The 25,731-nt window shown below is 48.0% G+C and overlaps 2 protein-coding genes across 2 annotated transcripts; both read right to left on the bottom strand.

The window, feature by feature from the left end:
- Nucleotides 1–1,929: 1,929 nt before the first annotated feature.
- On the bottom strand, nucleotides 1,930–4,296 carry KISS1 (KiSS-1 metastasis suppressor). Its single transcript, XM_066254501.1, has 2 exons — nucleotides 4,194–4,296; nucleotides 1,930–2,273 (listed from the first exon to the last, which is right to left on the bottom strand). Exons 1-2 carry the CDS (start codon nucleotides 4,294–4,296, stop codon nucleotides 1,930–1,932), a joined length of 447 nt encoding a protein of 148 aa, XP_066110598.1.
- A 4,995-nt stretch (nucleotides 4,297–9,291) lies between these two features.
- GOLT1A (golgi transport 1A) lies at nucleotides 9,292–25,273 on the bottom strand. Its single transcript, XM_066255156.1, has 5 exons — nucleotides 25,148–25,273; nucleotides 13,471–13,562; nucleotides 12,306–12,484; nucleotides 10,256–10,319; nucleotides 9,292–9,624 (listed from the first exon to the last, which is right to left on the bottom strand). The coding sequence occupies exons 1-5, from the start codon at nucleotides 25,170–25,172 to the stop codon at nucleotides 9,583–9,585; spliced, it is 402 nt and encodes a 133-aa protein (XP_066111253.1). The 5' UTR covers nucleotides 25,173–25,273; the 3' UTR covers nucleotides 9,292–9,582.
- Nucleotides 25,274–25,731: the final 458 nt, after the last annotated feature.

Below are 25,731 nucleotides of genomic sequence, written 5' to 3'. Positions count from 1 at the left end.
GACACCCTCTTCAAGGGGCTTCAGGAGCATCCTGGGTGTAGAGTGGGTTGACTGGGGAGGAAGCTGGGGTCACAGTCCCTCTACAGAGTAGCAGGGTGTTCCTGGTGTGGGCAAGGTGCCCCCCCCCTACCCAGGAGGGCCTCTGGAGTCAGATGGGGCTGGCTGTGCGCCCAGAACAAGATGTAAGTCTTCACTGGAAGGGTGACAAGTCCTATGTTTGGTCCAGGGGCTTGGTGTGGCACCAAGGGTGCTAGCAGGGACAGCTGTTTCCTAGAAGCACAGTCAGTAACAAACGTTATGTGAGCCGTGGGGATAGCCTTTGGATGGTGAGCCGGATTCCCACCTGAACTGGTGCCTAGATCTGTCTCAAGGCTCGTGATTCGGGGGCTGGCTCTCTGGTCCATGGTGTCTTCTGATGAGGCCATTGCTGCTACCACCACACCTGGTCTACCCTGGTTGAGTGTTGGCAGGAGGAGCGGGTTTTGGCAGCCTCTTCCAGGATGTAGTTCCCCATCCAAGGACTAGGCGTTTTGTATTCACAGGATCCAGATCCAGATCGCTGCAGCAACTGGTCTGAGGCAATTAGGGGATTACTTTGATCCACAGGGTTATGTCAACAAGATTGTTACTGGGTCTTTGGGAAGCAGGCCTTCTACCAAACAGACCGGATTTCTTCTAACTTTGGCAGCTTCCTGATTTGGGACAGGCTTTGGAACCTTCTTACCCAGGCCGCGTTTCCCAAACCTCAGTCATTATCTGCCTGTGTCACCAGTTTTCTTAGTTATTTTCCTACCCAAGAATGTACAAAATACTACTTATATACCGTGTCCTTTGTCTGGGGGAGCTAAACATTTATTTCTCACAGTTCTGGATGTGGGAAACCCAAGATCAAGGTGTCTGCAGATTTGGTTTTTGGTGAAGACCTGCTCACTGATTCATAGACAGCTTTTTTATGGGCTAGAAATTTGATACTACCGAAACACCCAAGCAGCATCCAATTTGGGCTTCTCTTTAGTTATTTTTAAATTTTTCACTTTTTTAGTGAGAGAGAGAGAGAGAGTGTGTGAAAAGTACTGACCTGCCTGGAGTAAAAACAACCTGAGCCTTCACCATCTCTAATTCAGAAAGCACTGCTCTACGTCGACCTGGGATGCTGAGGTCCCAGGTTGGAAACCCTGAGGTCGCTGGCTTGCACCCAAGGCTGTTGGCTTGAGCCCAAGGTTGCTGGCTTGAGCAAGGGGTCACTGGCTCTGCTGGAGCTCCCCCAGTTAAGGCACATATGAGAAGCAATCAGTGAACAACTAAAGTGCTGCAACTATGAGTTGATGCTTCCCATCTCTCTCCCTTCCTGTCTCCATCTCTCTCTCTCTCTCTCTCTCTCTCTCTCTCTCTCAAGAAAAGAAGAAAGCACTGCTCTAGATAACACTAAAGCTGTCTAAGGACCAGGTAAAGAACAACTTGAGGAGTGAAGGGGAACAGCCTCATTGGGTGCTGCTTACAAAAATTAGCCACAGGCCCTGGCCGGTTGGCTCAGTGGTAGAGCGTCGGCCTGGCGTGCAGAAGTCCCGGGTTGGATTCCCGGCCAGGGCACACAGGAGAGGTGCCCAACTGCTTCTCCACCCCTCCCCCTCTCCTTCCTCTCTGTCTCTCTCTTACCCTTCTGCAGCCAAGGCTCCAATGGACCAAAGATGGCCCCGGCGCTGGGGATGGCTCCATGGCCTCTGCCTCAGGCGCTAGACTGGCTCTGATCGCAACAGAGCGACGCCCCAGATGGGCAGAGCATCGCCCCCTAGTGGGCATGTCAGGTGGATCCCGGTGGGGTGAATGCGGGAGTCTGTCTGACTTGCCTCCCCGTTTCCAGCTTCAGAAAAATACATAAAAAAACAAAATTAGCCACAAATCACATGCTGTTGAGTTGGCAGCATTCCTTTATTGATTCAGGACTGAAACTCCAGGCCCTCTCCCATTGCCCAGCCTCCGCTCCGTCCCCGTGTGCCCAGAGCCCCTGTTGGTCCAGAATTTGGAAGTCTCAAATCCCTGGCCCACATCCCTGGGCGCTGCCCGCCTGCCATAGCGCAGGCCGAAGGAGTTCCAGTTGTAGGCGGACAGATCCTTCTTCTGCTGCACCAGCCTTGAGCGCCGCGGGGCGGGGATCAGGCGGCTGCGGGCCTCGCACAGGACTGGCCGCCAGGACCCCACCGCGCTCTTGGGGGCAGCGCAGGGCAGGCTCTGTTCCCAGGCGGCCGGGGACGCCAGGGAGCGTAGCTGCTGGCCTAGGACAGAGCCAGAGGGAGAGACTGCGTGAGGCTGGGCCAGGAGAGCCTCCTTGAACACTTGCTCACAGCCCTATCCTACACTTCCTGTTTGATCCTTGACCTCCAGGAAGCTCCATCCTCGATGCCAGCTGGGAGCACCGGCATCTGAACTTGGTGGTTAGACCATTTGTTCCTCCCTCTTTCAACATAGCTTTGATTTCAAATATTTTCCAGAATTATCTTTAATATCATTTATATGAAATTACTTCCTTTTAGGAATTAGGGTAAAGCCTGGAAACAAAGAAAACTAAGCTATTTGCTAGAGGTTGCAGCTTGGCCCACTGCCTGGCCCACCCTCTATGGGGTTTCAGCATCAGGCTTCCCAGCTGGGCTGGGAGTCCTTGGGGCAGGTGGGGCTATGCTCATTCAGCTCCTCCTGTCTCAGAGTGCTTGAAACAGGGCCTGCACATAACAGAGCCGCAGTAAACGCTAATTAACTATATAAAGGCCACCAAAAAGCTTGTGGTTACAGAAATCAAGAAAGTGGAGCTAAGACCATTGTGTCCCCTCATCCCCCAATAATTGTACAATAGCTCCCTCAATAAGCTATACAAGGACTCTGTAAAAAAACAGAAATTTATCTGGGTCACCCTAACCAGCTCACCTGCCCCATTTTGGGTATAATCTCTTTTTTCATACTGAGGGTTAACGAGGCTAATTTAGAAGGCACTTTACATGCAAGACTTACTAAGTTCACTATAATTTTTGATAGTAAAATAGTGCAACTAGCTGAGTACACAGCCACCCCAGCCAATGTGGCAAGAGATCATTGGAAATGAGGCCTGGTGTGTGGTGTGTGCGTGTGTGTTGTGGGATGGTTGGCTTTGAGGCCGACTCCTCAGTGACCTGGCACACTTTGCGGAAGAGGAGCATAAGCGTGGTCCTGAATTAATAACAACCCCCCCCAAGAGGCCCTCCCACCTGCCCGGGGGCCTGCTGAGATGCAGGAAAGATGGCTTCCTTCCCAGTCACACCTGTCATCCCAGCAGGAGAACCACTTCTCACAATACCTTTCGTGGCCTCCCTTTTGCCCAAAACAGCCAATGAACACAATGCCTCTGGGACTGTAGTGAAGTTATTTTCACCAAGAAAGGACACTGATCCCAGAGAAAACTCTTGGCAAAGGACACTGGGGGCCATGTGCTCTTGGCTCTGGGATATTTTATGGACCCAGTGCTATCAGAAGTATAGATATGCTCCATGCTCCAAGCTCCATAGCTAGAGAGACTGCGGTCCAGAGAGGCTAAGCCAAGGTTCTAGTTTGCCCAGAAAGCTGAACCAAGTAGTGTTAAACTCACAACTCCTGACTTGGGGAGTAGCACCATTTTAGCTTGTGCTACTCAGAGACGCCCTCTTGGGGAGCTCCTGCACCTGCTGGGCTTCAGTAGCGTGTAATTGAGTGACGTTGGGGAGGCATCTTTACATCTTTGGGCCTCAGTTTCTCCAGCTCATCATAGCAAACTCATAAAATTGACAGGATCTGTCCTTTTGTTTAGGTTCTTTTTTTTTTTTTCAAACTCCCCATAAAGGGCCTGAGGTCACTGATGAAAGAAGCTTGCACAGTAAATTTCTTCCCAGCAGATTTGTCCAGAGAGGTGACTGGCACGGAGCAGAGAGCACAGTGTGAGAAAACCATGAAGGAGTGTGGTGGTTCACAAGCACCCGAACCTAGGTGGGCCTGCTGATGCCCACGGCAGGTAAGCCACCCCCGACTTGCAAGGTTAAAGGGGCCACCAGATGAGTTGCAAGTGTTAATCTTGGGTTTTCATTAAATATGTTGTTTAACTCACATCAATAGCCATACTCTGAAAAATATGGTAAATCTCATTTGAAACAGCTCATTTGCTCCCTCCCACCCTTTGTCCAGACAATGCATACCTGTGGGTCTAGGATTCTCCATGGGTGCCACCTTTTCTGATGTCTCCCTGAAGGAGATGGCACAGACGAAAAGCATCAGCTGCCAAGAAACCAGTAGGTTCATCCTGGTGAGAAGGTACAGGTCCTAGAGGTGCCCTGAGACCAAGACAGAGAGACAGAGGAGGGACTGGGTCAGGCGCAGGTCTGGGCTGGGTGCTGGGGCAGAGCCCAGGCTGAAGGGAGGAGGCCCCAGTGGAGGGGTGAGTCTGAACAGACATACCGTGGAAGTGGGACTGAGACCACTTGCACAGTATAGTCAAAGTTGAATTCATGCTAGGTGAGGATCATCAGGGAGGGCTTCCTGGAAGCCAGGTCAGGACAGGAAGGAAGGAAGGGTTCCTATTGATGGGAGGGGCAGGACTGCTCAGGTTGGAAAGTGGCCAGATTCTATCAGGTTTGCCTGAGAGAACCGTTGGAGAGATGAGGGTGAGATGCGCTGTGGTGGGACGAGCAGGGAGGGGTGAAGGAAGTGAGGCGCAGCTCCACCGCCTGAGGATAGCGAGTTGCAGACGTTCTCTCTGGGCCTGGGCTCTTTTTTCCTCTGTGCTGGGTCTGTACACATCCATGACTTTCTGGGCTCCACCCTCCGCTTTAGAATGTGCCTTCTAGAATCTGGCCCATTTCCTTCCTACTGTGACAGAAACTGGATTCTTTTCCATTTTCACAGGAAAAGGAAAAAAGGCAATTATCTTGCTCTCTCTTGGAGGCTTTGATAGCTTGAAGACCATCATTAGGTTGTTTTATTGCCTATAATTGAGGGAAGAGAAAAACCTTTCCATGATTTGTCAGGTCAAGTGTGCTCCGTATTCTATTCTCTGTGGCTCTGAGTGGATATGAATTGAATTGGCCTCATCATTTTGGTTGTTGAGATGGGAGCTGGGTACCCTGACTCTCACTTCAACCTCTTTCCCTTTACCGTCTCCTGTGCCCTCCCATGTCTTCCAGTTCCCAAGTCCAACTTTTCTTTGGAAAAGTCATCAGACACTTGGAAATTGTCCAGTAAACATGACTGAAAACAAACTGATGGGGAAGCAGTGGGGCTGCAGGTAGTCAAACGGGTATGGATGGCAGACCTCAGACCTAAGGCCCGAGTCACTCTGGGCGGGGATGAGGGAGCGGTGGGCGTTGGGGACTGTCATGTGTGCCCCTCAGCCCATCCATCCCTCTGCCTTGTCCCCACACCCCCTTCCCTCCCTGCTCCCTCCAGGACCCAGGACCCAGGACCCAGGCATGGAGTGGAGGGGAAGGATCCTGAAGTGGGATCAGAAGCACTTGGGTCTGGCTCCAGCTATGCCCACCTCTCTGTGAGATGGGAGTAAGCCCCCCATCTCTGGGCCTTACTCCTCCACCTGCAAAACAAGGCTATTGGGTCAGACTGGCCACCGACTGTCTCCGCAGATGGCACTTATCCTTGCAGACTTTGATTCTGTGACATCCTGTATCCTAGACCATGGCTTTCTGTGCCTGCCTTAAGGTGGGACAGGGAGTAAAGGCAGAATGGATTAGAGAAAAGCGCATAAAACCAGTTTTTATTTTTGTTTTTTTTAAAGATATATTTTATTTTATTTTTAACTTCATTCAGTTTTTTTGTTTTTATTTTAGAGAGAGAGATAAGGGAGAGGAGCAGGAAGCATCAACTCTCACATGTGCCTTGACCAGACAAGCCCAGAGTTTTGAACCATGACCTCAGCATTCCCAGGTTGACACTTTATCCACTGCGCCACCATAGGTCAGGCCTAAAACCAGTTTTTGTTGTTGTTTTGTGGCTTTGGACTGTGGACGCACAGGGTCCAGGTTAATTCAGAAGTTATTCCTTGAGTATGACTGGGTTAGGCGCTAGGGTGCACAGATGTACTAAAAACACAGGGTTGCTGCCAACCCCTCATTCCCCATCGCCAACTCTAGCACAAGAAATTGAGTCCCGAGCAGACCATTTAAAAATAACACTGTAACCACAGGCTGAAGGTGTGTGAGTACACAGGGGTCTTTCGAAGCCTACGGGGGGCAGGGGGTTCAGGTGGGTTTTTTGCAGAGGGTGGCACCTTAGCTGAGTGTTGAAGCAAAAGTCAGGCAGATGAATGAAGGCTTACATGGGAAGGAGCTGGCCAGCCAGGACCGGGTATGGAGGGAACTGCAGGCCCTCTAGCCTGCTTGAGGGTGGGGCTTTGCTGGCGAGAAAGAGTAATGAGTCTGAAAAAGGGCAACGCAGAGATTGCACCCTGGAGGGTCTGAGATAGAGGAACGTGCGCAGACTTGCATTACGGATGGAGCATTCCGGCTGCTCGGCAAAAGCAGAAAGCGAGTCGGGGAGGGGCGTGAGCGAGGCGGGAGGGGCGTGAGCGAGTCGGGGTGGGGCGTGAGCGAGTCGGGGAGGGGCGTGAGCGAGGCGGGGAGGGGCGTGAGCGAGGCGGGGAGGGGCGTGAGCGAGGCGGGGAGGGGCGTGAGCGAGGCTGAAAGTCGAATGAGGCAGGCGGGGAGGGGCGGGCAGGCTGCAGGGTTAGGAGGCAGCATCGCTCCTGTGCTCCTCTCTCCTCACCCCTTACCATGGCGCCGTGTGAGAGCTCTGATTTTCCCTGCTGCTTGTCCCCAACAATCAGACACTCATGGACACACACACACACACACACTCCCCCAAATCTCAACACATGTGGAAGAAATGAATTGCTTGGAAAAGAACCGCCAGCTTCCATGGGGCCGCAGTGGCTGTCCGGCTGTGGGTAACTGTTTGTGGCTCTCCAGCCCCAGGGGCTTTTGTGCATAGTAACAGAAATGCCAGACATGATTGGAGAGCTTTTGAAGTGAGGTGGTTTCCTTCTTGGGGGTGACCTTCATAGCACAGGGGCACTGAGCAGAGTGCAAGAGGCTCTTTGGTTGACTTTGCTTGCCATCCAAAAATTGGAGGAACTGCTCAGAGTAGACCCGTTGAGACCATGAGCCCTAAGGGGTTTCTCAACTCCCTGCAAAAACCCCTGCGGTCTCTAATCTCAGCCACAGAATTCAATCAATAGTTGCAATGAATTGCAATTCATTCACTGCCATTATTCCTGTCACAATTAGAGGAGTCCTTGAGAGGGTCCCAGCTTCATAGATAAACTGCAAGTCAATGTATTCACCCAGACATCCCAGAATCATCTGGCCAACCTTGTCATCATTATTGATCAGGCTCCCTTTGCCTGGCTGGGACACATTGGTCAATCTTGGAACTAAGTTTCTGCTCCCATCTGGGGAGCCTCCCTGGGTCTAGGCAGAACCCTCCCCAAGTGTGGATTCCACAGGGCACCTACCTGGTACCGTCCTGGGTCCTGGCCAGGTGGGAGCTCCGCGGGTCTCTGGCGATGACGCTACTTAGGTGGGTGAGCACCGGAATGAAGGGATCTGGATTCACTGTTGCCAGCTCCCTGATCACATCTCTGTCTCTTTTATAAAGCCTGGGTGACGTCTCCAGGCATAGCCCCCCCCCCTTTGTCTCCTTCTCCCTCCTCCTCAGACCCTTTAGAGAGCACAGACTGCTGTTTTCCAACTCCCGGCTTTCATGACTGAAATCAACCTCTTCCTCCCCCTCCCCAAGGTCAGCATCTTGATTCCCACCTGCTTCTTCTGTCCTCCTCTCGCTTCTCCACCTCCTCCCAGACCCACTCAGAAGGACACCCACTATGCTCCCATCAGTGTGGAAATAAACTATATAGGGAGGACTGGTGTGTGTGAGTGGTCAATATGAAATGTTCCCCCTCCCAACAAGAGCCACCAACACACTGAGGGTGAAGTGTACATTAGGAAAGAGAGGAGGGAGAAAAGGGCACAGTGGGACACAGAGGCTCCGGTTCCCCCAATCCAGCCAGCCCGCTGTGGGTCTCAGACCGGAAGGGGCTCCTAGCCTGTAATCTGCAGCTTGGTGTGGTGGGGGGGAAGCCCTCCTTTTTCCTTCTTCCCTTCTTTCCCCAAACAGTTACTGAGCATTTGCTCAGCACAGGGTTTTGAGCTGAATATGAACGGGGTCCGATGGGCAAGACAGATCTGTAAGCGGCTGTCTAAGAAAGCAGAAGGCAGTGGTTGCTCTAGAACAGGGGTCCCCAAACTTTTTACACAGGGGGCCAGTTCACTGTCCCTCAGACCATTGGAGGGCTGGACTATAAAAAAAACTATGAACAAATTCCTATGCACACTGCACATATCTTATTTTAAAGTAAAAAAACCAAAACGGGAACAAATACAATATTTAAAATAAAGAACAAGTAAATTTAAATCAACAAACTGACCAGTATTTCAATGGGAACTATGCTCCTCTCACTGACCACCAATGAAAGAGGTGCCCCTTCTGGGTGTGCAGCGTGGGGCCGGATAAATGGCCTCAGGGGGCCGCATGTGGCCCACGGGCCGTAGTTTGGGCACCCCTGCTCTAGAAGGTGGATGTACCTGGGAAGTGCTAAGGGAACGCAGAGAAGTAACACTCAGGCGACAGCATATCAGAAGGTGCTGCTCTCAGGACCCTGCCTTTATGTCTTTGGCATTTGTGATCACAGCATTTTGTAATTACCGTGTTCCCTACATTGAAGACAGGGACAGATCGCCCTCCTTTTGTACCCTCATCATCCGCTTCATTGCTCAGGAGAGACATAGAGAGCCCTTAAAGATATTTACTAAATGCATACATTGCAGTGGACTCTTGTCTTTTTCTTGGGCCTGCAATAATGTTTTTTACCCTTGGACAAGGGGTTCCCTAGGACAGAGACTATTCCTTCTGTCACAATGGGGCTCACTGAAGGCAGAAGCTGTCTTTACCCTGAGACGGGAAGCTTTCCCAGCATAGGGTCATCCTGGTGGGTGCATTGTGCAGTCGCCCACCTAATAGTTGAGAAGCAATTCCTGCTAGCACACAGGATTTATACCCATCACTATGTCTAACGCCTCCTGCAAATGAGCTTGCCAACATTTGTTGTCACTCCTCAGGATAACAATGAGCCTATAAGAGTAGGCCTGGAACGATGTGTGTGTCGGCCTGCCCTGAGTCAAGAGATGAACTTCACAGGCTAGAGACAATGATTTTTAGTCTCGGACACACTTAGAGCTTGGGGATTTAATTTTTGCTTTTCCTCACATAAATACAGACATCAGCCTCAGTCCGATCTCTGTGGGGCCCAGGATCTCTGCTCCCAACAGTCTGGAGGGCCTCTTGAGTAGACTTGAGAATTTGAGGTCAGTCACACGGCGCTGTCCTTCCTTCTGGACTTGGAGAGGTCCGGGTGTGTCAGGTAGATGAGTCAGTGCAGAATGAGGGCCTGAGAGGGCAGCCCCGCCTCCTTTCCAGCCCCCTCAACAAATGATCCAAGTTCAAGGAGCTCATCTCTGCTGTTCAGACCATCGAGCTGCTGCTGCCTTGAAGCTTCCGGAACAGCTGTGGAAGCCAAGAATCATTACTCCAGACAAAGAGTGGAAAGCGGACTCAATATCTAGGTTATTAGAAGCTGGCCATGAGAGGCGGGCACTGTGCCAAGCGCAGACATGGAGAGGGGGGCTGCAGGATGTGCCCAGCTGGCGGGTGCATCAGAGTGCTGGCCGCAGGGCCTCACCGGGCTTTGCAGAGAACTCACAATCTGTCAGGTGCTTCAGAGAAAGGGCAGGGCAAGCACTCAGACCACTGCCCCAAGGAGGACAGAATCTGCCACCGTTTTTCTTGCTGTCATTAGTTGTCACACATCCTCTCCATGCCTGGGGCCCGGACTCAGCCAGCTCCCCAGAAATTTTTGGCACATTCTGGCTGAGTCACTTAGACTGAGTCTCTGTTTCTTTGACTCTAATAAGGAGCTATGAATAGCCACTGTCCTCTACCATCCCTGAGGCACAGCTGCTCTTGCCAAATGGAGAATGAGCAGGGAGGCAGGAGGAGCTGAGGCGGGCCCACCTGAGGAAGGGAGTGCAAGAGGAGATGGGAAAGGCCCATGCACCTAGGGCAGCAGTTTTACCAACTCCGTGTGCTCCCCCCAACCAAAGGCCCCACAACCAGGCCACATGCATTATGCACTTACCGCACTCAGGAAGGGGATGTTAAAGGCATTGCCCAGGAAGCCAAAAGCAACAGGGAAAAAGCCCCTAGAAACAGAGGGGAAGAGAGAGGGGTCAGTGATTGGCCTGGGAGGGGAGGATAGAGGGTAGCAAGGCTGAGGTCCACAGAAAGGCTCCAGCTTTAGCTCCCAAGAGAGTGGGCCCCTGGGCACTTGGGGCAGTCTTGGTTCTGCACCCCTTTTGTTTTGGAGGCAGCCAAGTAGAATGGTTAAGAATGAAGACCCTGGGGTCAGACTGCTTGGGTTCCAATCCTGGTTCTACCACTTACTAGCATTGTATAAGCTTAATTCCTTCATTTCTCTGGATCTGTTTCCAGCTGTAAAATGTGATTAATAATAGTATCTATATCCTAGGGCCTTACATGAAGAAATGCTCAGGAAATGTTTGTTTTTCTTATTGTCACTGTCTTCTCCTCCCTGGATTGGGTGTCACCACCTGCCTCAGGTCCCCTGGGCTCCAGGCAGGGCTAGCCGTTGGGGGCTGTGCTCTGGGGGTCCGCGCTCCCTCCTGCCTAACCTCCCACTCACATCAAACACACCCACCCCCCAGCCCGCCTGGGGGACGCTGGTGTGATCCTTCAACAGGCTCGGAGGCACCGAGGCTGAGGTGCGAAGGGAGCCCTGTGTGTAGTGGAGAGGGCGGGGGATTGAAGATTTGGATTCTGCCTGAGTTTTTTCCTTTTCTTGGGCCTCAATTCCCTGAAGTTCACCTGCATCCCTGAGGCCTCTCATAGCTCTGACCACCCCCGCCCAACCCCCCCTCGCACCGCTGCTGTGAAGTATCTTTGTCCAGGTTGACCTTGGGTTTGAACTACTGAGTCTGCAGTGGCCCTGCTCACATCCTAAATTCCCAATAAATGGTCTGAATGACTACTGTCAGAATTCATTTATCTTCCCTACTGAATTGTAAGCCCTCAGGCAGTTTCTCCCTGTTTAATGCTGTGTCCTCAGACCAAGCCCTGGGCACATAGTATGTGCTTTTTATATATTTGACTCTGAGCAAATGACCGAATATAAAACAAATGGATGGTAGAATGTGTGTGAGATAATTTGATTTCTTGAGGCCACACTACCTGACGTTTTGAGGTCTAGGCATTCGGGCTAATCAGGGTGTTTTCAAGGCTACACTGAGCAGATTGAGGGCTCCTATGGGAACACAGGGGTTCTGACCCCAGCTCCTTCCCATGATTCCATAGGCCATGATTCTTCCAGCCTCAACCTCCCCATTCCACCAGATTCTCACCTCAGCACCACAGAAACCCTGGGAATCTTCCCTGACCCCCCCCCTTCCCCACAGTCCTTTCCTTCTTCCAGAGTGCCCTCCAATCTGCTCTTAAGCCCTGCCCATCCCGCAAGGCCTGTCTCAGGTCCTGCTTCCCCTAGGTCACCCTCTAGCCCTGACAATGGCTACACATCTTCACTGAGTCCCACCCTGCCCTTCACCAGGCCCAGGCTGATAGGCCAAGGGATTTGGAGCCAGGTGCCACGATCCAGGAGCAGCTAGATCAAGTCCAGATCCTCTGCACACCCCGTGAGACCTTGAGCAGGGGCAGCCTCTGAGTGTTGGTTTCCTTCTCTGTGCAGGACAATCTTACAATGGGTTGTGGAGATGACAAGGTGAGATTGTGACAGTGAGAGTGCTTGGGGCATATTGTAGACCTAGCAAATGTCAGCTCACTGCTCTTCCTCCTCACCTGGGTCATTCAACTTGAGCGTGGGCCCTGTGTGTCCTCCCTGTAGATAGGCACAGTACTGAGTACACAGCAGGTGCTCAGTGTGTGCTGATGGATAGGCAGGTCACTTCGATTTATCCTTCAACCTACTGTGGGAGGGGCCTTTCCAAGCTTCCACCCGATGCCCCTCCTCACTCTCAATCTTTCCATGGTTCCCATCTCTTGTAGGATAAGTCCAGCTTCTGCACACCCTGCTGGGCATGCTACCCAAACCTGGTGGGCTGGTCTCAGCTACTCAGAAGTCCTAGTAGCCCATCTGGGGGAAAGGGGTCTGCACTCACTTGAAGAGGTTAAAGAATCCATAGGTTTCTAGAAACATGCCCAGGAGGGGCCAACGCAGGAGCACAATGACCACACCCCCCAGGAAGAAGCTGGTCCCCTTGAGCTTGTGCCTCTGGAAGAAGAAGGACAAGGTCTTCCTCAGGCCAATGATGAGGGAGAGGCCCGTCAGGAACAGCAGCTGGGAGAGAGGGAGAGGAGAGTGAGTGTCAAGAGCCCCTCACCCTACCCCCCAGCCACGGGCCAGGTCTGGAGCACCTTCAGGAGTGGGGCAGGACTTGCTAACTTTTCAAGGAGGGACGCTACCAGAGTGGGTGGCCCAGCCATGTGGCAACATCATTGCAGAGCCTTGAATAATTTGAACTGGTTGGGAAAAAAAACTGCCCAGAGACAGGGAGCTGGATAAGGAAAACTTTGAAGTTCTCTAGTTTCTTACCCAGTTCAACCCAATTTCTTGGATCCCAACCAGTTCATATATGACTTTATTTCTCATCATACCTCCCAAGGGAGATTGGAGCACTAATAAGACTCTCTTCCATTTGGGAAGGGGAAAACGGAGGCCTACACAAGTTAGGCAGCCATGCCTGAAGTCCCATGGAACCATCAAGCTTCACTGCCCATGGAATTATACTCCAGGCCCTCCTTTATCTGACCCTGTCAGTCTTCAGCTAGACTCCTAATGATCCTTTAAGCATGCTCAGGCTCCTGTCAAATTTAACTCTGGCTTTCTTCCAGAATGTTCCATCCACCTGGAAGTGCTTTATCCAGCCCCACACCCATTTTCCTTTCCAAATTCCTTCTCATCCTTCTCCAACTGGGTATGCTTTCTTTCCTCCAAGCACCTTGTTTCACATTAAATGTTTGTTTTATGGTGACTTTGTCACACCCCTGCCTTCTTCCCCAGTCATGTATATTCATATGACATCCCTACCCCTAGCCAGTGGGTTTCCAATGGAGGGACAGTGTCTGGTTTATCCCCAGAGCTTGGCATGAGAATCCAGGTCCTCAGAGCCTCTGCCCAGCAGGCTCCATCCCCAGCCACAATCACAGGCCCAGGCTTGACGGTACCTGGTCCCTGGATGGCCAACTCTGAAGTAACTTAGGGCTGACTCTGGCAATAGAGACCTCCGATAGATTGGGGGCAGTCCACAGCTCAGGGGCACTCACGTTTCCGAAGGCCAGGAGCACGGAATCAAAGTACAGGAGTACTCCAAAGAGAATGAAGAAGATGCCGAAGCCAGTGGTGCCCACACCAATCTCTGCAACAGGCAAAGAGGCTGTGGTGGGATGGGCTCTGGGGAGTCGGTGGGGACTTCCCCCAGTTGCCACTAGTCTGGTGCCCTCTGAGCAGTTGGGGTGGGGTGGCAAGATTCCATTTCCATCCAGGAATCTCAGCTTCTGTGCTCCCGGAAGATGATGGATCAAGAAGGGAAGGATGGACACGGATGTACATAGCACCTGAAAACTGCTGGTTAGGTCTACATAACACTGCATTCTTTTCCCAAAACAACCCCGTGAGGTAGCTAGAGCTACCGTACCACCTTCCGTTTTCAGCTTCCTCTTGGCTTCAAATGCTGCATTATCCACATCACTATCAGGCTTGGACTGCTGGCTGAACACAGCCATCTGCCTTCCCTAATCCTGTGTGCTTGCAGTTGGAAGTTGCTGATGCCCAACCCACACTCAGGCAGAAGGGGACCACTGACAACTCATGGCCAATGGCCCCAAAGGGTCTCAGAGCCACTCAGCTTTCCTGCCTATTTCTCAAGAGGCTAGCCCTCCTGAACAGCTGTCTCCTTCCTCTTTTAACTGTCCTTGTCCCCAGCTTTCTAGAGATGACCTCTCACACTTGTTTGGAAAAACAGAAGTCATCAATCAGTGGTGGGCTCTTCTTTCCACATGAAGTTTACACTGGAGCTGGCACCTGCTTCCTTCTCCTCCCCATCCTGCAGCTGCCACCTTGGGCACCCACCACATGTCCCTGAGCCTCCTAATTTCAGCCACAGTGGCCCCACGGTTCTATGTAAGTCAGACCTGCACTGACAGCACCCTGGCCCCAGTCTGCAGTGTGTCCTTTCTTTGGTTTTGTGTCTCAAGGGATTCGTTGAAGCTGCAGGAGTTTGCTCGGAGCCAGTGAGTACAGCACAGAGGTGCAGATATTAAGGCCCCCTTGTTGGGTCAAGGGCTACATTTTTGACATTTTGATACAAATTCCAGATTGCTCCCCTCTAGAAGAGCTGTAACAATAACAGGATAGAAAGTTCCTTTTTTCTTAAACCCTCTGCACAACACAAAATTGTTCATTTTACCTATTTTTGTTACTGTGAGAAGCAACCAATGACAGTTCATATATTGAAGTAAATTGAAATTTCATGTATATAAAATACACATGAAATTTACCATCTTAACTTTTTTTTTTTTTACAGAGACAGAGAGAGAGTCAGAGAGGGATAGATAGGGACAGACAGACAGGAATGGAGAGAGATGAGAAGCATCAATCATCAGTTTTTCTTTGCGACACCTTAGTTGCTCATTGATTGCTTTCTCATATGTGCCTTGACCGTGGGCCTTCAGCAGACCGAGTAACCCCTTGCTCAAGCCAGCGACCTTGGGTCCAAGCTGGTGAGCTTTGCTCAAACCAGATGAGCCCGCGCTCAAGCTGGCGACCTCTGGATCTCAAACCTGGGTCCTCCGCATCCCAGTCTGATGCTCTATCCACTGCGCCACCACCTGGTCAAGCCATCTTAACATTTTTTTTTTTTTTTTCATTTTTCTGAAGCTGGAAATGGGGAGAGACAGTCAGACAGACTCCCGCATGCGCCCGACCGGGATCCACCCGGCACGCCCACCATGGGGCGATGCTCTGCCCACCAGGGGGCAATGCTCTGCCCATCCTGGGCGTCGCCATGTTGCGACCAGAGCCACTCTAGCGCCTGAGGCAGAGGCCACAGAGCCATCTCCAGCGCCCGGGCCATCTTTGCTCCAATGGAGCCTTGGCTGCGGGAGGGGAAGAGAGAGACAGAGAGGAAAGCGCGGCGGAGGGGTGGAGAAGCAAATGGGCGCTTCTCCTGTGTGCCCTGGCCAGGAATCGAACCCGGGCATCTTAACAATTTTTAAATGTACAGTTCAGCGGCATAAAGTACATTCTCACTGTTGTGTGACCATCACCATTGTCCATCTTCAAAACTCTCTTCATCTTACAGAACTGGAGCTCTATACCCATCAAGTGCTAACTTCTCATTCCTGTCTCCCACAGCTCCTGGCGCCCCCCATTTAACTTTCTATTTTTATGACTCTGACCACTTTAGGTACCTCATAGAAGTAGAATCACAGTTTTTGTCATTTTGTGACTGGCTTATTTCACTTAACATGATGTCCTCAAGGTTCATACAAGTTGTAGCATGTGTCAGTCAGAATTTCCTTACTTCTTAAGTTGAATAATATCCCATCGTATGTCTATACTACATTTTGTTTATCTACTCATCTGTGGATGGACACTTGGGTTGCCTCTACCTCTTTGTATTGTGAATATGCTTCTATGAACATGGGTGAACAGATATCTCTTCACCTTTTGGATATATACCCACAAGTGGAATTGCTGGATCATATGGTAGTTCTATTTTTAGTTTGTTGAGGAACCACCATATTGTTTTCCATAGCAGGTGTACCATTTTACAATCCCACCAACAGTGCACAAAGGTTTCAGTTCTTTTGCTTTCTCACCAACACTTGTTGGTTTTGTTTGCTTTGTTTTTTATAGCATCCATCCTAATGGCTGTGAGATGGTATCTCATTGTGGTTTGGATTTACCTTTCCTTAATGATTAGTTTGTTGAGCATTTTTTTATGTGCTTGTTGGTCATTTTTATAACTTCAATGGAGAAGTGTCTATTGAAGTCCTTTACCCATTTTTAAAACAGGTTGTTGTTGTTGTTGAGTTATAGGAGTTCTTTATGTATTCTGGATATATCAGATATATGCTTGGCAAATCTTTTCTCCCATCCTATAGGTTGCCTTTTTACTTTGTTGATTGTGTCCTTTGATGTACAGAAGTTCTTAATTTTGATATAGTCCAATTTATATAATATTTCTTTAATTACCTGGGGGGGGGGTTGTATCATATCTCAGAAACCATTGGCAAATCCAGCATCATGAAGCTTTTCTCCAATGTTTTCCTCTAAGAGTTTTATAGTTTTAGCTCTTACTTTGAGCTAAAATAAACTTTGAGTTAATTTTTATATATGGTGTAAAGTAAGGGCTCAGTATCATTTTTTTGCCTGTGGATACTGTATAGTTTTCCCAACATTATTTGTTGAAAACACTACCTTTTCCCTTTGAATGGCCTTAGTGCCCTTGCTGAAAATCATTTGGCCATACATGCCCAGGTTCATTTCTCACATCTCTATTCTATTCATTGGCCTGCATGTCTGTTTTTATGCCAATCCCCATTTTGATACTGTTTTGATTATTGTAGCTTTGTTATAAGTTTTGAAACCAACAAGTGTGAAACTTCCAACTTTGTTCTTCCTTTTCAAGATTACTTTGGCTATTTGACATCCCTCGAGATTCCAAATGAATTCTAGGATGGATTTTTTTTGTTTCTGTAAAAAACTCCTTTGAGATTTTGATAGAGATTGCATTGAATGTGTAGATTGCTTAGGGTAGTATTGACATCTTAACAATATTAAATTTTCCAATCTATGAACACACAGGTGTCTTTTTATTTATGTGTGCCTTTTATAATTCTTTCACCAACAAATTTTGGTTTTCAGTGTGCAGGCAGACCTCATTTTATTGTGCTTTACAGAGGTTTCATTTTTTATAAATTCAAGGCAAGACTCTCCACCAGCAAAACAATTACAACTTGCTTTCTTGCGATGGTTTGGAACCAAACCATCAATATCTCCAAGGTAGGCCTGTACATGTCTTTTACCTCCTTGATTAAGTTTATTCCTAAATGTTTTATTATTTTTAATGCTATTATGAATGGAATTGTGTTGTGTTCTTTTAAAGAATTCCTGATGAGGTCATAGAACTTCAGTTTATATTGTACAGACTTTATTTAGTTAATACAGCTAGAACACTTTATTTCATTTTTATTATAAATTGTATGGTGGATAGGAATATAGCATGAGTGTCTTAAAAGATAAAGCAAGGAGTGCCTTTAAAACCTACCACATATATAATTTTATTAAAATGGCTTAATTTTTTAAATTTGAACTTGGCTTAATTTTTAAAAAGAAAACATATAGTTAATTTTTAAAGAGAAAATTTTTATTGAACTTGTTAATTAACATCTTAGAATTGATCCTCACAATCTCTACAAAATTGGTATTATTGCCATGTTTTTACAGATAGTTATAAAAAGTTAATATACTGCTCACAAAAATTAGGGGATATTTCAAAATGAATATGAAGCAATGGAATATCCCCTAATTTTTGTGAGCAGTGTAATTTGGCTGTTAAGAGACAGAACTATAAAAACAAAACAGAGACAAAATAATTGAGACTAGACTTACTGGCTGAGTTATTTTTATAAGTGAAAGAAAATGAAACACCACAATCCTCTTCTGGATAATTAATCTTTCCTAATCTGTTACCAGACAGACTGTAAGATGATTAGGACCAGTTTCAGCATAGAAACAAGGCCAAAGGACTTCTTAAAAAGAATTTTAAAAAATATTGCATTGAGATGTATCATTCAAATTATAAACTTCACTAAATTTATAGCCCAGAAAAAGTGCCAGTCGTACTGGGTCTGCCTTTCAGCAGAGCTGGATTCACCCAATGCAGCATCCTGTTGGTCAATATATTGTCCAGCGGCCTAGATGCCATCTTGTACTAATGGCGGATTTCTCCTGTTTCTGACCAGTCTCCGTGATCTGTTTGGGCAGTTCCTACTTCCACCTCCCTGTAATGCCTGTCTGAATTCAATCTCTTAGAGCCCAGGAAACTGGGCAGAGTACAGCCCCCCTTAGGTTGTGTTTTGTCCTTTCATTTTGTGTGGTTTTTCTATAGTCAGAGACACTAAGTTGAGGATCTAGAATTACATCTACTTTGTCATGAAAATTTTATATAGGTCGGACATTGAGGAGGAAGACCACAACCATATTGTTTTATTTGAATGACAAAGGTATTTTAAGTTTTTATGCTTGTTCTAAAAATATCTGGTCTTCGCTTACAGCTGCCACAAAAATACATCATTTATTCCAGTTCTGACAATCTATCCTTTCCCTCTATCACCTTAGGTAGATGTTTTTATAATATATATTGTTGATCCAAATTCGTAGGGACCCAAATTATGGAAGACAGGAGCAAGGTCCGTCATTTACACATTAAAGCTTTATTGTCTAGCTTGGCCCAGCGGTGGGAACTCCGACAGAAATCTGACGGAGAGTGCCCCGGCCCTTTGTTCTACTTAGTTTTTATAGTTTTGTAAGTGGGAAGTACAGAAGCAAAAATTGCAATTAGGAGCCCCTTACCACTATTGGTTATAGTCATATGTCCTTTAACATGATAGGACCACGTTCAATTTGCAAACCATACATCATTTTGGAGAAAACAAATTTACAAGCCAACACAATGGTAGAAAGATGTCTCTTTACATATTAAAAGGCCTTCCTATATTTTCTAGTGTTCATCCGCCATCTCTCTGTCCAGAGTCAGAGGTATTAACCACATGCATTTACATAAGAGAGGTAGTTTCCTGGGGACAAATGCCCGCAAATGGCTCATAGTTATAAGAAAAGGTTTATTTTGGCTTTTCCCTTCCTGCACCTGGCTAGCCATTCACTCCTTTCCCCAGAGGTGTGGTGGAATGTCAGGGAATCTATGCTTTCCTTCCCTTTTCATTTACAATACAATGGCAAGAGCCATCCTGGTTATGCCAATCACACAGTACAGAGACTATTCTCACAATTTCTCTGTACACCTTAACCCAAATTAATAAAATGTTCTCCAAGCCTCCTAAAATATTAATATTAATTCTGTAGCCTTTGGTACTTTACAACACCTGCGGGTGAAATGGCTCAGTGGCTCCTCATATATTATGAACATTATATAATATATAATGTGAATATTTTATTGTTTTCATTTTGTTTTGTTAAGATATCTATATGTTCATCCTATAAACAGTTAAGAATAGCCTCTTACTCATTTTGTAGAAAATGAGTAAATTCACACTTTGTCTTTTCTCCTGTATTATACTTTCTTTCTTCTGCAACAGTGATTTGCTAGTTTACCTAGTTATTACTTGCCCACTCTTCTTCAAGGGCTTGTGGAGTTCTACAATTTTCCTGTGATGGGGCAGCCTTCTTTACAGACCACACTTAGTGCCTCTAATGTTCAGTGGAGACACTGCACCCCGTGAACACAGAACCTCACGGAAAAGTGTCAGTTGCTGTTTCTCACACACAAACCTCAGACCTTCCTCCCTCTCTTGCATTTCTCCCGGTGTAGTTTAACAATTTCAGTTAAGTTACCAATTGGGGGTTGCTCTTAGACTTCTTCATGGCAGATCCGGTGGCAGAACGCCCCCTGCTGGAGCAAAGGACAAGGGGGAGCCCTGCCTCTCCAGGACACCACCTAGTGAGAAGCAGGGATGTCCCCAGACCTCAGAGACAGACCAGCTTTATGTCTCCCTGTCAGGACAGACTGATGGCGGCCCTATTTAGCAATCAACCCAAACTGTAGCTTCAGAGCAGCTGCCAAGAAGAGCCCACAGCCAGCAACCTGTCGCAGATGAGCTGGGCTGCCTTAACTCCCACTCTGTAGCCCTTTAACTGAAACCATGTGCAATACCTTTCTTGCTCCAGAAAGGAAAGCAGTATCTCTTGGAGTGGGTGATGTGCAGGGTCTTGGAGCACCATTCGTTTCTCTCTCTCTCTCTCTCTCTCTCTCAACAATCACAAATGTACAGAAAAATGCCAGTACAGTAAAAAAAAATTTTTTCCCTGAACCATTTGAGAGTAGTTGCCAAAGGCTATCTCATTACCCCTGAATAATTTGGTGTGGTTTTCTTTTATTATCCTATGTAGCCCGGATACAATCATCAAAGTCAGGAAATTAACATTGGTACATTACTGCCTTCTAAAGTCCGACCATGTTTAAGTTTCATCAGTTGTTCTAGTCATATCTTTTTTATCAAAAGGATCCAGTTCAGAATCACTTGTGACATTTGGTTTCTAGGTCTCTGCTGTCTGGAATAGTACCTCAGTTTTTCCTTGTCATGAGTGTGACACTTCTGAAGATCTCGGCCAGTTGTTTTGTATCTGTCCTTCTGTTTGGGCTCGTCTGATGTTTGCTCATGACTAGACACTGTTTATGCAGAAATATCAACAAGATGAGATGCTGTGTTCTCATTACATATATGAGGTGATGCATGATTTCAGTTTGGCCCATTACTGATGACGTTTCTTTGACCACTTGATTAAGGTGGTGTCTGCCAGGTTCCTCCACTGCAGGGGTCCCCAAACTTTTTACACAGGGGGCCAGTTCACTGTCCCTCAGACTGTTGGAGGGCCGGACTATAAAAAAAACTATGAACAAATCCCTATGCACACTGCACATATCTAATTTTAAAGTAAAAAAAAACAAAACGGAAACAAATACAATATTTAAAATAAAGAACAAGTAAATTTCAATCAACAAACTGACCAGTATTTCAATGGGAACTATGCTCCTCTCACTGACCACCAATGAAACAGGTGCCCCTTCCTGAAGTGCAGCGGGGGCCGGATAAATGGCCTCAGGGGGCCACATGTGGCCCGCGGGCCGTAGTTTGGGGACCCCTGCTCCACTGTCAAGTTCCTTTCTAGCCCCGGCCCTGATGCTGCCAGGATATTCTCCTTGCTCTGCCTTGGCACCAGGCCATCCCAGTGTGAACCCCTTCAACCCGGCTAGGGTTTGACACCTGCTCTGAGCACCCCCCCCCTTTCTACCTAATGGCTTTAGGACTGAATTGCTCAGGAAGAGAGTCTTCCTTAACTTTTCAAAATTAACAATAGTGATGAATAGTAATAACCACTAACACTAATAAGTATACGGTGCCTGACAGTCTAAGCACTTTAAGTCTTGTTTACTCATTTATACTTCTAACTTCCTATGAGATAGATAACACCGTTAACCCGTTTCACAAACAGCACTGAAACACCGAGAGGTCAGGTCACTTGCCCAGGGGCACACGGAGAGCAGCTGGCAGACCAGGGTTTGATCCCAGTAGTCTGGCTATAGAAACAGTGCCTTTAATCCATCCAGCCCAGTCTACTTCCGCCTGTGTACTCCTCCGCAGAACCTGTGCTTGCTTTGCCTGTCTGTGATGTCCATGTTCCCAGATCCAGTGGGTGGGTGTCAGTCATCGTCAATTGGCAGTTAGCCACTCCCTTCTTGAAACAGCCTTTCTCTTGGCTTCCATGGCGGCGTGGTGTCAGTTTCCTGCCTGCTGTCTGACTGTTCTTCCCCAGTTTCCTTTCCCAGCACCAATTCTCTCTGCCTCCTGGGATTCAAATTACGCAGGGCTTTAGCCCAAGTTCATGTCTCATTCTATTTGCATGCGTATTCCCATTTCTTTAAATATAACTCATGTGCTGGCAGTGTTGATATTTATCTTTCATATACTAAATTTATTATTATTTATTTAGCCCAAGTAAAGAAATATCAGATACTGAGTTTGAACTTCCAAACTCATACCCAGCTGCCTACTTCACATATCTTCTTGGTTTCTTGAACTCAACTGGTTCAAACTGAACTATTGATTTGCTTTCCTTCTACTTGCGCCTGCCTTGGTTTTCCTCAAATGAATAAAAATGTCACCGCCATCCACCCAGCAGCTTGCAGCAGGAGCCTGAGAGCCATCACTGAGTCTCCTCACTGCTAGGTTTCATTCTTCTTCTTCCGTAATTCTCTCCACTCTCAGCGCTTAATTTCAAGTCACCCTCCTGTCTGTTCTGGACCCCCCAACTTTCTCCTGCTAGTCTCTGCTTCAGTCCTACCTCCTTCTCATCCCTTCTCCACGGAGCAGTCAGGGAGCTCGGAGAACACACCATCCAGTCATATCAGCGCACGGTGTAGACCCCTCCATGGCTTCCCCCGGCTCACAGGCCCTGCATGACGGGGCCTAGGCCTGCTTGTCCAACTTCATCCTCTGCCACTATCCCCTTTGCCTGCCACACACCAACCACATCATTAGTACTTCCATGATAAGCCTCCTGCCTCAGGGCCTTTATATATGCAGTTTCCTCCCACTTGTTATCTGCTGAATGCACAGTCATCCTTCAGTCTCAGTGCAAATGTCAGTTCCTCAAGGAACCTACTCCACCCTCCAGTCCCTGACTTAAATCCGGTTCCCTTATTTCTTTCTTTCATAGACCTTGGCGCATTCTTCATAGGATTTAGCACATTTTGGTTTAATAAAATATTGGCTTGCCACTGGACTGAGGCCTCAGCCATCTTCTTTCTATATTTTTATATTAAGGTGAGTTATTCTCCAAAGGGAAGGGGTGATTTCGTTTTTCAGGAGACATTTGGGAATGTTGGGAGGCATGTTTGGTCATCACAACTGGGAAAGGGAGCGGTATTTAGTGTGTAGAGGCCAGGGATGTGGATAAAATCCTGTAACGCACAGAACAGATCCTGCAACAAAGAACTTCCCTGCCCCAAAATGTCAGTAGTGGGGAGGCTGGAAACTCTGCCCCAGATGACTTTATAGAGCCTCAGGGTTTTAAATATTGTCTGTCTATATGTGGAGAACTCCCAAATTCCTCTCTCCATCCCAGACTCAAGTACCTGACTACCTACTTGACATCTCACCTGGATGCCTAATAGCAGTGTTGTAAAGAACCAAAAAGCTGAAAATTGATATTGATTTTCTGGGAGGAAAGGTCAGACTTTTCTATCAGGCTTTCCTGTCCTGTCCCTCCTTTAGGGAGGGGAGGGAGAAGAATGTAGAAGTTTCTGGCTTGCAAGAACAATGGGCCATTCAGTTTCAAATCTAAAATAAAGGTTAACTTCTTCTCTTTCAATAGGAGGCATCATTTACATACCACCTTGCATTGATTGTAGTTGCTCCCCCTTCCTGGAATCTTGAGGGTAAAATACCTCTGGGCTAGTGAGGGAAGAGGAACCCTGAAAGATTTGTAAACATCTTTGATTGTGTTACCTTGAAAGTCTTAATGTCTCTGTGTATCCCCTAAACAAATATTGCCAGTTGTACCGGAAGTCATGCTCTTCCCCGCCCATGTGTGATCAGGGGTATATAAGCAGCCCCTGAACTATTTTTGGGACTACACGATTTGGGCCTGCAGATGCCCTGTGTCAGCCATATGTGGCCGGCATATTTAAAATCTCCTCCTCTAATAAAACTCTTCAAAATTCATCTGGACTGGGTGTCTCTACGTGAACTTGATGAAATGAGATACAGTGCCTTTCAGAATCTGGGGTGTGGTACTTTATAACAGCAGTACCTCAGACTCAACAGCCTGCTTCCCCTACTCACTCCTTCTAATTGCTCAGGTTAAACATGCTGGAGGCATTTCTGACTTTTTTCTCTCACACTCCACATTCAATTCATCAGCAAATCCTCCCAACCGTTCTCTCCCAAAAAACCCAGCATCGTCACTTCCCACCAGGTCACTGCTACCATCTTGGTCTCCTCCATCATCTCCCACTGCAGCACTGGTCTCCATGTTGCTGTTCTCAACCCAACACCCAGAGTGATCTTTCAAAAATACAAAGAGATCATATCACTCCTTTGCACAAAACCCTACAATGGTTTCCCATTTTATGGAGATAAAAACAAGTTTTTACGCAGTTTGGTCTCTCAGTGGCCTCCCCAACTAAATTACTCTTCTCCCCTTGACTCACTTTGCTATAGCAACACCAGCCTCCTTGTTCTTCAGATACACCAAATATGCCGGTGCCTCAGGGCCTCTCGCTGGCTGCCCCTCTTCCTAGAACAGTTCCCCCTCTAGATAGCTAGCTTCATGGCTCTTCTCCCTCACTTCCTGTGGGTCTTCGTACAAAAGGCCCCTCTCCAGTGAAGCCTTTGCTAACCACTCTATACAAGATGGCAGCGCTTCCTGTCTCACACTCCCGTGCCCGCTCACCTGTTTTATTTTTGTCCAGAGGATGTACCACCACCTGACACACTACCTGCCGACTTCTTTATCTGTTAATCTCCTATTCCCCCATCTAGACTGTAAGCATGGGATATATCTGTTCATCCACTGTTGTGTACTTGATGCTCAACACAGTGCTTGGCACAAGAGGAGACAAATTTTTTGAGTGAATGAGTATTATCTTTAGTTCACAGGTAAGAAACTGAAGCTCAGGAGCTTTAAGTAACTCACCCAAGTGAAACTCACAAAGCCAGTTCCTCAACCTGCAGGCCACTTCCCTGCCCCCTCCCAAAGGAAGAGGATGATTATCTAGGAGTGCGTTTGTTTTCTGATAAGAAAGGACACAGAAGACCCTGAGAGTTCATGGGGGAAATGTCTGAATGGGCAAGGGCTGCCTGGGTCCACCTTAGCCGCATCCCAGGTCTAAGAATCCTGAGGGGGAAAGGCACCAGCTGGAATGGTGAACTTGCCAGTTCCCCCAAGCACCAGCCTTTGGCTACCTGGGGGCCCTTGGCAATCCTCCAACCCCTGGAAGTCAGAGGAGCCACGCCCAGCCATGGCCCTGCTGCCTGGAAGATGCCAACACGGCAGCTCTGGGCTGCTGGCTCCAGAGGTCACCTCACAGGTTTCCCACAAAGAGATCCCAGTTGGGAGGGCATCATCTTGGCCCCCACCTAGCCTAGACACCCCGTTTCAGCCCATCCCCTCTGAAGCAGGGCCCCTTACACTCACTCTGCCGTTCAGAGATGGAGATCATGCCGCAGGCTGCCTTGGGGGCCTTCCGGGGCTGACGCTGGCTGGGGAGAGTACAGAGAACCCAGCTTGAGCATGCTCAGGGAAGCTGACCCTTGGTAAGTTGTGAAAGGAGCCTCTGGTAAATCATTAACCACACACACACACACACACACACACACACACACGCAAATGGCTGCTGAAAGTCACACGCTTCCTTCTCCTTCCCGTAGAGCAGTGCCCCTCCAAGCGCTGGGCACCTGGAGCATCTTTTATCCCACCTGACTCTTCTATTGCACCCCTGCCCCATGCCCTTGGGTTGAGTTCAGTTGCTTCCTACTCATCTGCAACACTTGGACTGTAAATAAAAGAACTAAGATCTAGGAGTATCCAGACTCCTTACTGGGTTTTGTGGAGCATATGGGAAGAGTTGGAACCTGTGTTTCTCTTCGGAAAAGTACAAAATTCATCTTGTAAGTAGTTTGCTTGTTTTGCATTAGTACCCATGCTATACGTTAGGGGGTGACAAGCAGCTGAGTAAAAACTGTTGCTGCTAGTCCCCGGAGAGTGCCAGAGTTATATCC

This window comes from Saccopteryx bilineata, chromosome 2 (assembly GCF_036850765.1).
Source record: "Saccopteryx bilineata isolate mSacBil1 chromosome 2, mSacBil1_pri_phased_curated, whole genome shotgun sequence".
Taxonomy (NCBI): Eukaryota; Metazoa; Chordata; class Mammalia; order Chiroptera; family Emballonuridae; genus Saccopteryx; species Saccopteryx bilineata.
Note: the sequence above shows the minus strand (reverse complement) of the source record. Positions and strands in the feature narration are given on the sequence as shown.

Excerpts from the sequence above, each read along its gene's own strand:
- KISS1 (XM_066254501.1), bottom strand. The coding sequence starts at position 4,296 with ATGAACCTACTGGTTTCTTGGCAGCTGATGCTTTTCGTCTGTGCCATC. Across the intron at positions 2,274-4,193 it reads GGAGAATCCTAGACCCACAG|GCCAGCAGCTACGCTCCCTG; the intron begins GTATGCATTGTC and ends GCTCTGTCCTAG.
- GOLT1A (XM_066255156.1), bottom strand. The coding sequence starts at position 25,172 with ATGATCTCCATCTCTGAACGGCAGA. Across the intron at positions 12,485-13,470 it reads TGCTCCTGGCCTTCGGAAAC|CTGCTGTTCCTGACGGGCCT; the intron begins GTGAGTGCCCCT and ends CCTCTCTCCCAG. Across the intron at positions 9,625-10,255 it reads ACATCCCCTTCCTGAGTGCG|CTGTTCCGGAAGCTTCAAGG; the intron begins GTAAGTGCATAA and ends TGGCTTCCACAG.